This window comes from Nelumbo lutea, chromosome 3 (assembly GCF_056320005.1).
Source record: "Nelumbo lutea isolate HS-2025 chromosome 3, American lotus-T2T, whole genome shotgun sequence".
NCBI classification, from domain to species: Eukaryota; Viridiplantae; Streptophyta; class Magnoliopsida; order Proteales; family Nelumbonaceae; genus Nelumbo; species Nelumbo lutea.
Window position 1 is genome coordinate 50,606,976 of NC_142686.1, and position 15,418 is coordinate 50,622,393.

The following is a 15,418-nucleotide window of genomic DNA, read 5'->3' on the forward strand; positions in this document are numbered from 1 at the left end:
AAAAAAATGTACACACTGGCCTAACCGTTGACAAGAAAGATAAGTCAATGAGAAGCCTTGATAAATGGAGGCTAGTATGGGTGGGCCAAGATTGCAATGAACAACTTGAGCCATCTTTGAAGCTGCTTTAAACACCATGGGTCAGATCAAATGCTTGCTACATGAGGGAAGGAGAAAACAACATATCCATAGTGACAAATAGGCAACCATGAATGTTTCTCTTTCAATAATAGGACCAAATTCAAAAGATGAGCATTCAAAAGGTGTCTTCTCATTCTTCATTCTAAGTAGATGGCTACAATTCTCTGGCTCATTCAAAGGTAAAGGAAGGCTAGACCGATCTTGGTTACGCCATGAACCCAAAAGGCGATTCAATTCTTGACAAGAGGGGGCTTGAGAAACCCTTTCTAATCCCATGAACCAAAACTCAAGCCATTCATCTTGCCTCACCTTCCTTGACTCTTGACTTGCCTTGGTAGCACTGCCTCCTTCATCAACTAAGCATAGGCTTTATAGATATACTCGCAACTCTTTGGAATCTACCTATTGCCTTTTTTATCAACCCTTGTCAGCTCCTCAACATATGGATTAACTTCCTCATAAATTTCCCCATAAATGGGGAGTCCAACGATCTATTTTAGGTTCCATAAAGATGTACCAATCTCACATGCCTCTGTGATAAAAGTGTTTGTGTCCCTACACCAAAATTCACATAGGGCATGATACATCCCAGTGGGTCTGTCATAATCATAAGCAAATGCCCCAATAGAAGAATAAATCACAGTCGTCTCTAACTCAGTTTGATATTCCCGGAGTATGACACGGCCCCAATTCCAAAAACCACTCATCCAACCAGACTCACCACGGGGACTCAAGTCATAACCCCAACGAGTTAGGTTGTCAACAATCTTTTATGCAATAGTCGATGTTGGGACTAGTGAATGCATAAAGTTATGATGGGCGATGTTACAATGCAAAATAGGCACACTACGTGGGGAACCCCCCTCCCTGAAAAACATAGCACCTTCTCGAATTGTTTGGAGCTCACTATGCACATAAACAGTGAGAGTGTTTGAATCCTTAGGATGAGTTTTAGAAAATGGGCCCATCATGGGTTCAAAAACAATTAAAGAAAAATTCACTTCTGCAAAACAAAGGTAAGATCTTTTGAATTTTGGATTCGGATGTTCTTCAACCCATGATACAGGTTCAGGTTTAGTAGGGCATCTCTTCTCCATGGCTGAAACAAATATTATGGGTGAGTTTTCCTAAACAAGTAAAAAAAAAAAGAGAGAGAGAGGTGGTAGCATGTCAAAGAGAATGTCTCTCGTCACAAAACAGCCTGGCGTACCACGTAATGAAGCCCTTCAAAATTCATGATCAAAAAACAAAAAAAAAGGCAGTGTGATGGTCAAGCTAGTGATTTTCATTGTCTCCAAGCGCACATTTAGCCATAAGTTCAGGCGTCACGGTCCCACTGCAAGCAAGGACCTGCCCTCATGGAGAATACAAAGGTTAAGTTTTGATCACACAACAAGACACCAAAGCGGTGAACATGCTTTCTCCTAGCATCCTAGGTACGTACAAGTCATTAACAAAAAAAAAAAAACCCCTATGTGTCAAACAAAGTCTTATAAAAAAAATTATACAAGTGATAAAGCTTTCTCCACTCGACACATAAAGGGAAATCCACCTGTACTTATTATGACCCTACTGCAAACAGGAGACAGTCCTCATGAAAACACAAGTGTTCACGACACTCTTCCCTTACAAGCAAAACAACAAAAAAATATATAAATTGGATCTCCAAAGAATGCACCTGTGACCTGTCCGAGGAAGGAGGGATCAGTATCAACCCAATGATGCACAAGAAGATGCCTAGTGGGAGAAGAGTTAAGGTGGCACCCAATGTATGGGCCAAAGGAAACTACTACCACTCCAATGGGTCATGGCTTAAGCTTCAAATGTTTGGTGTGATCATCTCATAAACAAAAAAGAAATCCTAAATCTAAATCTATCATCGGTAGACAGATTTACCAAATCTTGGATTGCGATATAGAAAATCCCATTTAAAAGGAAGCCAACACATCAAGGGGCTTTGATTGATCAAACAAATTTGGAAATCATGGTTGGTCAAATGAGATGGTCCAACCCCTTTTGCCAAGTGGCAATTAGCTGACAAACCCAACCCATTCTCCTAATTGCTAATTTCAAATTTGAATTCAAATGCTTGCCCGAACCGGTTATAAATAGATGTTCAATTCTTCCATTGGCTACCCCCCACCCTTGGGATCCTCAATTTCTTTTTGGGCTTTCTTGTTGCAAGAAGAAATGGCTTTTTGTTAACTTCCAAGGAAGCTTCCATTAAGTTGCCACATCCAAAACAAAATTCTTCTACAGGGGTATTCCGTTTACGTTCTAATCGTTGATTGATCGTGAGGATTTTTCCAATTGTTTCCTATTTCGTAGGATAAGAGAATTAGAGTTTTTTTTCTTTGTCAACAAAAAAAGAAGAAAAGAGAATTTGTATCCCACTTGTATTTATTTCATAAAAAAAAATTAATTTTTTTGAGTTTGTCTTCATTTTTTTTTTGTGCTCAAAATTTAAGCACGAAATTTGTATCGATACACACTACTGTTGCCTCCTTGACTCTCTCTCTCTCTGAGTCCCTAGGCTTACGCTTATTCCCAGTGTCATAAATAGGGAAATTATATAAAATATGTGGGTTGTGTGGATCGTTATTTCTACAAATAGCCTTTTCTAATATATTTTACATGTTTTATATTTTCATTATTATTTATGACATCATAGATCGACCCATTTTACCCTGACCCCAAAAAGTAGAGATAAAATTGGTTTTATTTCTGGATCAATTTTTAAAACATTGATAAAAAACATTCAATGTCATCTTTAACTACCATACATAACAGTACTATTTCACTATTGAATTAGATTCTCATTTTTGCAAATAAGAAAAGAAGAGGAGCTCAATGTTTTATGTTTCCCCCTTGGGTTTAGTTTAGAAAAAGGACACAAACAAACATGTATAATGTAAATACATACAAAATAATGCAAAATACAAGGTTTTGCAAGATACATATTTGTATTTGTACTCCTTTCAAACTGAGCCTTAATAGTGTCTCTTGCGACTGAGGACCCCCGGTGTTTCTTGTTTCCTTGGCCTAATGTTTAGCTTTATTCTTGTATTCTTTACCTCTCAAACACAAGTCTTCAATATTTTGTCTCATCAACTCCGCTGCCTCTTCCAGCCTCTCCTCCGAAACCTAATCTCTCGTATGGAGCTTCCTAATGATGCAGTTGAAAGTCTTATACAAGATTTCCTATACTCTCTCTCTCTCTCTCTCTCAACTCTTGAAAACATTTCTTTTCATCAGTTTTGGAAAAACTAAACATATACTTGCGTCGGGATACTTGGGAAAACCAAGAATCTCTCAAACAGAATTGGTTGGTTTGCTTTTTAATATTAAAAATTATAAATTTTCATATGATCTATATCTTAGAAATTTTAACAATTTTGATAACATATTTACTATTTGCAAAAATAAAAATATTGTTCACCAAACATCAAACATTTAAGAATTTAATATTTACTTGATCTTTTCTGTCAATGTTAAAAAGTAAAAAATTAAAATAAGAAACAATTGATATAATAACTAAAATATAGTAATTGTATATATTTTGTGCTTTGGACTTAAAAATAGAAAATAAAAAAATAATAACTTTGTACATGCTTTAATTTCTAAAAATCTATATAATGTATCTTGGACTCTTGATTGATGTGTTATCAATAAAATCTGTGCTTCCTGTTATATTAATTGTAAAATATTTCTTATTGCATACTATTAATATATATACATTTCTTATATATTTCTATATTATTTGAGACATGACTATTTTGACATTTAATTTAGTGTTATTAATGTATCTATGAAATTTGTATGTATTTCCCTAGCCTATCCAACCATTTTTATATTTTTCATTTTGTATCTATATATTTTCAAAGTGTTATCCATGCACTATTTGTCATATTTTTCGTTTTTATATGCATATTATACACTCAAAGTCAGGCCCGGGCCTGGGCTTACGTTTTAGGCCTAAAACCCAGGCCAATGTATATCCCTTGTCATAGGTGCAAAGCCTGGCCTGGTCCAGTTCATGACCACTCCTACCCGTGTTGCATTCAGTTTCTTAACTGAATTGGTTGTTGATGAGCTTTAAATAGCTTCATATTTATTTTTTATTTGAAAAATTAAAAATAATCACAAAATGTTAATGGGGCTGAAAGCAATACCAAGAATCTGACATGAACAACCGGATCGCAATTCCATGTCATCTCGCTGGTCAGTTCATTTTGCAGGTTGCAAAGCTCTTATTTCATCATTCTCCCGGTGCTCAGTTCATTTTACTCCATCCTTTATCGAGGATTGTATTGTTCACAAGGGTGTCATTTGGACTGGATTTGGTCCAAATGTGAGTCCATTACAAATGGACTTAGTCCAATCCACTCTAATGAATATTTTGAATCATTTTGAACCAGTTCAGAGACTGTTCAATCTGTTCAAGTTTCCTATTAATTTATATTAGTTTCAACTCAAATCTGGTCCATTGACACATGTTTTTATCTTTTATCAATGGACCAGATATTGGCTCAAACCAATATAAATTCATTATGAATGGACCAGGTCCAATCTGATAAATTATATTCATTCATTCAGTTCGTCCAAATTCAATATGTCTTATTAATCCATCCTATCTGTCTAAATGGGTTTTGATTTTGACTGAATCCAACCCAAAACCTGTCCATTGACACCCTCAGCACTATTAATTAAAGTCCTTGCCCTTATCAGACTTCAAGAAAAAAAGTCGATCTCGTTGGTCAACGTTAATCCTAATTAGTTAAAATTGAGGGCATTTTCAATTGACCCAACATCATTTCATTTGATTTTAAGAACATTTATAACATTTATAACATCTGAATTAATCTGATATTCCAATTAGTCTTATCTAAATCTTATAAAATCGTATTCAATTTGATGGAATAGTCTGAAGTAGCTAGGTTTCCGGTTAATGAAAACATTTTTTTTTTCTGATCAAATTTTAATTGAAAAACACAAAGCCATGTTTGGTCTCGATTATGAAAAGCAGGACTGAGTCATGTTAAAGAGAACAAAAACATGGAAATATATAGCGCGTGGTCAAAAAGAGAACAAAATTGTGTTGTGGTCGTATTGGTGGATTGAGGTCAAGAGTTTCGCGTTCAGAAGAATTGAAAACGAGGAAATGGTCTTAAGCCCCTTACCATTCTCTCTGTTTCAGTAGCCAATATTTGGACTAGACCCAGTTTTCTAAAAACCCAACAGATCTATATATATGCATTCTCTTGTTTCAGTTGTTCATCATCAATCCTACGCTCCAATTAAGCACCATTAAATCCATCCATACTTGATTCATATCCTGCACCAAAGAAGAACTAATTAACTTGTTCATCAGAAGAATGAGCTCTTACAGAAGAAATCTCTTGACAGTTTTAATCACTCTGACCATCCTGCTTTCAGTTCTATTGCCTCTTGTAGCTGCGCGGCCTCTTGATGGAGGTCAGTGGGTGCTTCAGGTTCAATCCCTCCGAAGAGGCGCAGTACCTCCTTCTGGGCCTTCATGTGGCACAAACCTTCCAAACCGAAAATGTCTATAAACTAAAACCAAACTACATCCGATGAACCAGATCAGAAGCTTGTATTGCTTTGATGTAGATTCTGTTCTTTACTGAACAACATTGAATATGTTTGTAATATATATTCATCTATATTTATACATTATTGCAGAGTTTGATGTTATATATTATTGCATGCTTATGTGCATATTTTTGTCCATAAATTCTACCAAAAAAAATCATACATGCATGTATAATATGCATTGTGTATGGATTCTATAGGCTATATTTGGTTTGAAGGAAACGATAGGGAAAGGAAGGGAAAAACAGGGAAACCTATACAAGGTTTGTAAAGGTTTCCCTATCTTTTCCTTCAAACCAAACATAGCCTTAGTGTATACAGACATAAAGTGAGAAGAATCTGAAGGGTGAGTCTAGCTAGCTAGAGTGTTCCTCTTTTTAATTTACTGGTTTCTGGAACCAGGTTTACTCAGGTTGTGTTTGGTTCCATTAATTTTCATTTCGGGCTTAAATGTTCAGAGAGGTGATGCCATTTTATGACAAAACACCAATATGGGCGTTTTGACATGAAACTTTCTTTTTGTTGGCAGTTATACTAACTAGGCATTGAACAAGTGCTTTGAGAAGTATTGTGTTTGGGAATCGGCATTATTGCCTAAAATGATTAATTAAATGAAACACCTATATTCAATGTGATACTACCCTATTAATTAATTAATGATCAAATTTAAAAATGAATGTTGTCTGATGATAATATTGTCATTAGATTGGCATCTGGATGCAGATCTAATGATTCTAAAAGCGTAGAAACCAAAGTAAAACCTTCGTTTTGGAGGTAGGGTTCATGGGCATTGGATAGTGTATTACCATCGTTCCAAGTATGGATTGATGGAAACATTTTATTAACTGTTTTAACTTAAAACAGTTCCAATCAAAGAGAAAATTGATGTTTAGACTCTAAACACCTAGGTGGTGCTGATGTGGCAGTGTTTCAAGCAAAAACAGCTACGATAGAACCAAATGTTACTTTAGAATGCGAATGATTTTGTTTTGTAAAACAAAATTAATTGCCACATCAGCAAAAAAATATTATTTTTTACTGACATGTTAGTTATTTTTGCTTTATAAAACAAAATCGTTCAAGAAATCTCTTAAATCAAGAAATCTAACCTAAACACCATACTTATTGAAACCTGAATATGACTCTCTTTTGCACCAATTGCCATTAAACCCATTGAAATGGTAATAACCGATTGCGCAATTTTGGCGTCACAGAACAAATTAACATCATCACTCAAAGGAATCGGCTACACCAATCCTGTTTCACCATTCCGTTTAGTGCCGGGCTTACAATTAAAACAAGAAAATCAAATTTTGGTTCAAGTCAAAATCTTGGGTTTCGGATACAGGATCATTAACCTGTCTAGACTTACAAATTAAAGAAGATGAGGACTAAAAAATCAGTCCCTCGATCGATAGAGATCTTGTATGCCAACAATGGAAGTAAAGAATTGGGTGTTGGAATCACTCTTCAATCTCACCAGAGTGAGAAAATTATATATTCTGTATATGTAATAACTATAAGAATCAAATGATACATGGGTCATGACTTTAAAAAATCAGAATTTCTGGGTTATCAAGAAAGTACTTGAATTCTAAACAAGTTGAATGGGTTAGAGAAATTACATAAATCAAAACTGATTAGCAACACGCCCAACTCTTTGATAGGGCCAAGGAAAGAATCAAAATATATAAAAGAGAGCGAAATACAAAGAATTAATGATGATAATTCTGTAGGATCTTTTGAACTTGTCTTCATCTTCAACTTTGGGTATTGGAGTAGATCGAATATATCGATCATGATGATATCAAGACACCCCATGTTCATGGCGAGACACGTTATCGGCCGAAACAGCAGTGCCAAAGTCGATAACCACACCGGGAAACACCGGTGGTGCAACAAAGACATGACCTGCAACTTTCTTGGATTTGATTGGTGGACAGATGCCACCGCCATTGTTGGGTCTGTTTGTACATCCTGAACGCCCAGAAGGTGGCACTGGACCTCTCTGGAGGGACTGAAGCTGAAGAATTGTATCTCCATCCAGAAGTCTTGTCGCCACAAGCGTCTGAAAAACTGAAAGCAAGAAGATGAGAATGGTAGCAGCTCTGAAGAAAGATCTTCTATGAGAACCCATCTGTTTTCTGAACAAAGTTCAGTTTTGGGTTGTTTATCATATGAATTTTCTGGGTAAAAAGAATGGAATTCAGTGTCTGAATGATAAAACAATTGAATGAAAGACTGTAGTTATATATACAGCTGTGGCGTAAAGCTTCTAAAAACCAGCTAGTTATAATCCAAGTTTTGACTACTAAAACGTGTATTTAGGGTCTTCTCCATGTTTTTTTTTTTTTTTTGAATGAACCAAAAATTAAGAAAAGATAAATAAACAAACAAATAAAAGCATCTGCGTAGACTTGGATATGTGGGTCTCTCAGTTCTTGAAACACAGCCATTAAATTAGCTCCGACCCAATTTAAATTGATTGGGGATTCCCTTTCCTTCTTCCCGTTTCCATTTTAATTTGGGTTAGAAGAGAGATGAACCATCAGATTAAGGTCGACCCTGATCTTAAGATTATTTGACTGAAAAGTGGATCAAGTTATTTGGACCATAGGCTGCCTTTGGTTGCAATGCAAACACAAATATATATATTGCATATTTATCCTTTTTTTGGTTCATGAACGCAAAAGCGGTTCACATTTTAAATCGTTTTTGTATTCATGTTGTTAATTTGAAATCGGTGCAAACCCATCATTAAATGTTCCAACTATCTCATGCTCCAATCTCTTAATTTTAGTCAAAAAATTAATTATCAAAGAAAATGAAATTATATCCACAAAATAGATACAATAATATTCTCTTCTTAGAGTACAAAAGTGTCAAAAGTACATTTTTATCAAATAAATGCTTATAATCTCGAACCAGAGTACTTTGTAACAAACAAACAGACATAATTTTCTTAAAACTAATTAAACTAATGAATGATTTTAGAATTGCCAATGAGTCATGAGTGTTATTTGAACTAATATGCAATGGCTCGTAGTATCGGGTCATTTGAATACCAAAAAAAACAGTTTCGGTTTTATATTAAACTACAGGCATTTTCTGTGAAAGAAGAAAAAAAGTGCCAGAAGAATTAAAAAGAAATGAGGAGAAGATTTGTAAAAATTTCTACCATTATGGCCAGCTCATGAGGTTGACTACGCGCTATTCCATAGAATATGAGTCAATCCACCATTTCTAGGTCAACCTTCGCCTCGGACAAGTTGAAAACAATTGCACGTTTTTTTATATAATCAAGAAATTTCAACGGTTTTCTGGCAGTTATGTTAATATTAGAAATTCCCCCTACCCTCTCCCCCCTATAAATTACATCCTGCCCGTGAATTTGACATTAATTTAAGGTTAGAATGCATTTCCCTTGTACTATGGGGCTATAAATTTCTGATATGGGCTGATTGGTCATTCTCCCTAGAAATTTTGGGTATTTTTTTAACAGTTTGGATCTAGTGTGAACAAAAAGTGTGTAAACCTGACCAATTATCAGTGAATATACCAGTATTTCATACATGTGTCTCAGTCAGATGTTAATAAAATAATGGCATATGTTCGTCCAACAAACACATTTATTTTTTTTTGTGACAAAAATGTCCCCAAATGTTTCTGCAATTTTCCGGGACTGCTCTCTTTTTCAAATTAAAGGAAAATAGAAACCTATCATCTACTCCATTCAAATGTCCAAGAGCAGCAACATCAACTTTCCTAGTACTCTCACACAAGGTTCAAAGTATTAACACGTATTGGCCGATACGTATCGTTCCAGGACCCTTTCGATACACCCCTACAGTGGGTCTATCGGAGGTCTGACCGGTTCAGGGGGTAGAGGAGACCTAAACCAGCTCCCTGAACCGATTGCGAGAAAAATAAAAAATAAAAAGCTTGAAACACCATATCGATTTGACCGATATGCCCATACCAGTGTGTGAAAACGCAATCATTTAGCCCTATTTTCTTCATGTTATTTTGTTTCATTTTCTTCATTTCTCCAAACCCTTTTTCTCCCATGTCATTTTTGGATCATAATGACCTAATTTGCAATGGATTTTCAAATCTTGCACCGAATAAATAAGGTTATGTTTGGTTTGAAGGAAAAGGTGAGGAAAGCAAGGGAAAGGTAAGGAAACCTATATAAGATTTGTAAAGGTTTCCTTACCTTTCCCTTCCTTTCCCTACTTTTCCCTTCAAACTAAACATAGCCTAAGTAGCTGGCATGTCCTCTACAATAACCTGTTTTTTTACTGTTTTCTTCAAATTGTATTAATATAATATTCAAAAATGATATATATATATATAGATAGATAGATAGATAGATAGATAATAGATATAGATATATATATTTGCCTTTGTTAAGTTGGGGCTATAATTATCATTTCTGCAAATATAACTAGTACTACTTATGGAATAAACAACTCACCAAACACTGAGACACAAATAAATACTTGAAGTATAAGTGGTTTGGAAGAAGACCTCCCAAAACACTAATAAGTACTTAAAATAAGTACTTATGAAATAAGTACTTATTCACCAAACATACCCTTAGTAGTAATATGTCTTCCAAGGGTTCCATGTTGTTAAGGAGATATCTTAAAATGGGGCCGATTGATCATTAGGTATTTGGGGATTCCCTTAATTAATTTAGATTTTGGAGGAAAAATAAAGTTGTTTCCTTGAAATTCATTTGGGATAAATTTAGACCTAAAACGAATATATTGAGTATCATATGTTTCTCTCGGGTTAGTTTGCAATTTTGATTAAGTTTGTTTTACAAACTATTTCAAATCATTGCATGCCTCTAATTAAAGGTTTCGAGTTTCGATTATGGATCAATGATACCACAAAAATATAATATTGGAAAAGTTTATTGGGAGTGCTTTAATTGGTCAAAGCTTTTCTGGTACCATGTCTTTCCGGTGCCATAGATTTTCCCTCAATTAAATTCTTAAAATACCCCATTTAAGCGATGTGTATGGTAGTGGATAAGTATTTCAAATTTTTGGGTCAAAGAGATCAACCATGATGTCATAATTCAGTATTAAAATACTAAATATTAAATTTTAAACAGTGGGAATAGCTCATCAAAGTTTTATGAGCTTTTTCTTGACTAAAATATCCTTTTTTTTTTTAATTTAGCCCCTCTCTATTGTAAGAATAGAAACTATAATTTGAATACTATACTATCCAGTTTATTCTAATTCCCTATTAGTAAATTCTATGTTGAAGGTATATATCTTTACTTTTCATCGTTGGTTTCCACTAATTAAACCTATAAACAGTAATTTTGATAGTATGAAAACCTAAATTTTTAAAACTAATATGAAACAAAACTGTTTTCTTTTCAAGTGATGTGTAAGTAGTTCCTTCTTGATTTAAATAGGACAAACAATAATTCTATAATTAAATATTAAAAATTATAAAATAGATAAAACACAAAAATAAAAAAATATATATAGAAATTTTTGGGCATATCTTAAGTATATTATATATTTGTTGTGTAAGATTTTCCTAGCTCAATCATCACTATGCAAGATGAAATGGTAAAATGCTGGATCAAATGAAGTATGCTGATCGGTTGTTTGTGGTGCTTGGCTTGCTTTCTATCCGAAGGAACATGTACATAAAGAATGCCTCCTACACAATTTAATGTTTATGAATATATACAAGTCACCATACATAAGGAACCAAGCAAAAGCCACCATCTTATGTTTCTAGCTTCTTTCTTGCAAGATATCGTGGCCCCTTTGGCTAATAAACCAAATGAATGTCCTCAGAGGGTTCAACCAAACTACCACAAATGGAACTTCTTAAATAAAAATTTATAGCTTGGATCTCTTGAAAGCACAAATCATGTAAACACGAGAACAATATCTAACTAAACATCAGGAAAGATATTCCTAATGTGCAACTGGATACCGTGTTCTCAGAGTGTACAAAGTTTTTTTATTTTAAATCTTTTGAACTGACCAAACCATAAACTGACCCAAATTGATACAACCTAGGTTTGCCGGTTTTCACTAATGGTCAGTCAGTTTTAGTAGGTGACCATCTCCCCAACCCGACCAGGTCAGTTTGGTTGGCCAAACGATCTTCAACCTAACCGAACCAACTCGTGAATACTCCTAATGTCAGGTAAATTAATAGTTAAACTCCAAAAAATAGCAATAGTTTAATCTCCAATAAATATTGATAATTTATAGCAAAAATACAAAATTACTGAAAATAAATTTATAACGAAAATACAATAAATAACTAATAAAATACAATAATTACAAAATAAAATAAATATTTAAAATTCTTCATTGTTTAAATTTTATTTATTTGAAAGTTATTACATATTATTAAATATTATTTTATATAACTATTTATTTATTTTTAATAGTTTTTATTTAAAATATTTAGTTATTAAAATATTTAAAAAAACATTTTAAATTTTTTAAAGTTTTATTATTTAAACAAAATTTAAATAACTTTGTTATTGAAATTTTTAATCCATCAAATTATAATTTATATTGCTATTACACAATTTCATTAGGAATTTCATAAAAATATAAAATTATTAATAATATGAACATTATTAAATTTATTATAATTATTTTTTGTATTCTTAATAAATATTTTAAAGTTATCATATAATTTTGTTAAAATATTTAAATAATTATTAAGGTTTTTAATTCAAATCTTTTTTATATAGATATAGATGAAAAGTGGGGGAGATGATAAATAGGAATTAGAGATAATTTAGGAGAAAATAGGGGATAGTGATGCCACGTGGCGATGCCATTGATTCTAGGGAGACCCTTTCTTGCTACTGGTAATGCTTTAATTGATGTACAAAAGGGTCTACTTACTCTTAGGATCAATGGTGAAGAAGTGGTATTTAATGTATTTCAAACCATGAAGTATCCCAACACAAGTGAACATGAGATATATGCAATCGACGGTATTGATGTTTGGGCAGCCGAGATTAACAAATCAAAGTTACATGACCCATTTGAAAGCTGCATTATTAATTCATGTAAAAACATGCAGGAAGAGGTAAAGGAGGCGATGAACTATTTAGAGGCCAACCAGGAAGAGTGCAAGCCAAGACAAGGGAAATTTCTACCACTAGATGAGCCGACCTCCACTAAACAATTGCTACCTTCCATCAAAGCACCTCCAGCTTTGGAACTTAAACATTTACCTTCTCATTTAAAATATATATTTTGGGGAGAAAGTTCCACCTTACCTATGATTATCTCTGCTGATTTGACAGGTCTCCGAGAGGAAAAACTGGTGAGAGTGCTCAAGCAGCATATATTGGCTATCGAATGAAGCATCGCCGACTTAAAAGGTATTAACCCTTTGGTATGCACGCACAAGATTTTGATGGAGGAAGGCTGCGATCCCAAGGCACAACCACAAAGGAGGCTGAATCCAAAAATGCAACAGGTAGTGAAGACAAAAATTCTGAAATGGCTCGAAGCAGGTATTATCTACCCGATTTCTGATTCACCATGGGTAAGTCCTGTTCAAGTTGTACCAAAAAAATGGGGTACCACTGTAAATCTCAATGAAAGTAATGAATTGACTCCCACAAGAACAATAACTGGTTGGAGGGTATGCATAGACTATCGAAAGTTGAATGAGGCTACTAGAAAAGATCACTTCCCTTTGCCATTTATTGATCAGATGATAGAGAAACTTGCAGGACATGAATATCATTGCTTTCTAGATGGCTAATCCGGATATCTTCAAATACCCATTGCACTTGAAGATCAGGAGAAGACTACTTTCACCTACCCATATGGAACGTTTGCATTTAGGAGAATGCCATTTGAACTATGCAACGCACCAACCACTTTTCAGTGTTGTATGATGTCCTTGTTTGATGATTTCATCGACGACTTCATGGAAGTCTTCATGGACGACTTCTCCATTTATGGATCATCATTCGATGAATGCTCGCATAATTTAAAACTGATACTTCAAAGGTGTGAGGAATCTAACCTCGTTTTGAAATGGGAAAAATGTCATTTCATGGTTAACAAAGGAATAGTTCTAGGGCATAAAGTGTCCTCTAGGGGCATCGAAGTAGATAAAGCTAAAACAGAACTGATTGAAAAGCTCCCTCCACCTCAATCATTAAAAGATGTTAGGGGTTTTCTCGGGCATGCAGGTTTTTATAGGTGATTCATTAAGGATTTCTCTAAAATTTACAGACCCCTAACAAATCTGCTAGTTAAAGATGTAACTTTTGAATTCGATGATCATTGTTTGCATGCATTCAACACTCTTAAGGAGAAATTGGTTCAAGCCCCTATCGTATCAGCCCCTGTATGAGAACTACCCTTCGAAATTATGTGTGATGCAAGTAATGATACCTTGGGAGCAGTTTTAGGGCAAAGAAAAGATAAGAAATTTCATACCATTTACTATGCAAGTAGGACCATGAATGAAGCATGAAAAAACTATTCTACTACCGAAAAGGAATTATTTGCAGTGGTGTTTGCTATTGAAAGGTTCGGATCTTATTTTCTCTTATCCAAAGTCATTGTATTCACCGACCATGCTGCCTTGAGGTATCTACTTGCTAAAAAAGATGCAAAACCCAGGCTGCTACGATGGATCTTGCTATTGCAAGAATTCGATCTAGAAATTAAGGACAATAAGGGTAGTGAGAATACAATAGCTAATCATTTATCAAGGCTTGATGAAAATTATGTTGAGAATATATATAATTCTGCACTGCCTGAAGAATTCCCAGATGAGCAACTGTATGCGATTAGCAGTAATAATGAACATTGGTTTGCTGATTTGGCGAATTTCTTGGCAAGAAATGTGGTGCCACTACACTTGACATATCAACAGAGAAAGAAATTTTTCTCTGATGTGAAGCATTATCTATGGGATGAACCTTACTTATACAAAATCTGCAGGAAGGTTTGATAAGGAGATGTATTCCTGAGGAGGAAGTGCGAAGTGTTATAAAATTTTGCCATGACAAAGAAGTAGGAGGTCACCATGGAACATCAAGAACCGCTTCAAAGATTCTCCAAAGCGGTTTTTATTGGTCATCGCTCTTCAAGGATGTCTACGCATATGTAAGTGCTTGTGATCATTGCCAAAGGACAAGTAACATCTCTCGACAGAACGAGATGCCCTTGAACAACATTCTTGTCTGCGAAATATTTGATGTGTGGGGCATCGATTTCATGGGACCCTTTCCAAAATCTGTTAATAACTCATACATACTCGTGGCTGTGGATTATGTGAGCAAATGAGTGGAAGCATGTGCATACCCGACTAATGATGCTCGGGTTGTCATTAAATTTTAAAAAAAATTCATATTCACTCGTTTTGGAACACCTCGAACTATCATAAGCGATGGGGGAAAGCACTTCTGTAATAAACAATTCGAACAATTGATAAACAAGTATGGTGTTACGCACAGAATTGCAACCCCTTACCACCCTCAGACTAGCATATTTTAGAAAAGATGGTCACCACATCTAGGAGAGATTGGTCCTTGAAATTAGACGATGCACTTTGGGCTTACCATACTACATTCAAATCCCCAATTGGTATGTCTCCGTATCAATTAGTTTTCGGCAAGGTGTGCCAT

At 34.6% G+C, this 15,418-nt stretch overlaps 1 protein-coding gene and 1 long non-coding RNA gene across 2 annotated transcripts; one reads left to right on the forward strand and one right to left on the reverse strand.

Annotated features, from left to right (window-relative positions):
* Nucleotides 1–7,349: 7,349 nt before the first annotated feature.
* On the reverse strand, nt 7,350–9,007 carry LOC148864903 (uncharacterized). The gene is made up of 2 exons (XR_016109038.1): nt 8,933–9,007; nt 7,350–7,940 (listed from the first exon to the last, which is right to left on the reverse strand). It is a non-coding gene; the product is annotated as an uncharacterized LOC148864903 (long non-coding RNA).
* A 3,581-nt stretch (nt 9,008–12,588) lies between these two features.
* LOC148864904 (uncharacterized) lies at nt 12,589–15,077 on the forward strand. The gene is made up of 2 exons (XM_088976343.1): nt 12,589–13,089; nt 14,733–15,077. The coding sequence occupies exons 1-2, from the start codon at nt 12,589–12,591 to the stop codon at nt 15,075–15,077; spliced, it is 846 nt and encodes a 281-aa protein (XP_088832469.1).
* Nucleotides 15,078–15,418: the final 341 nt, after the last annotated feature.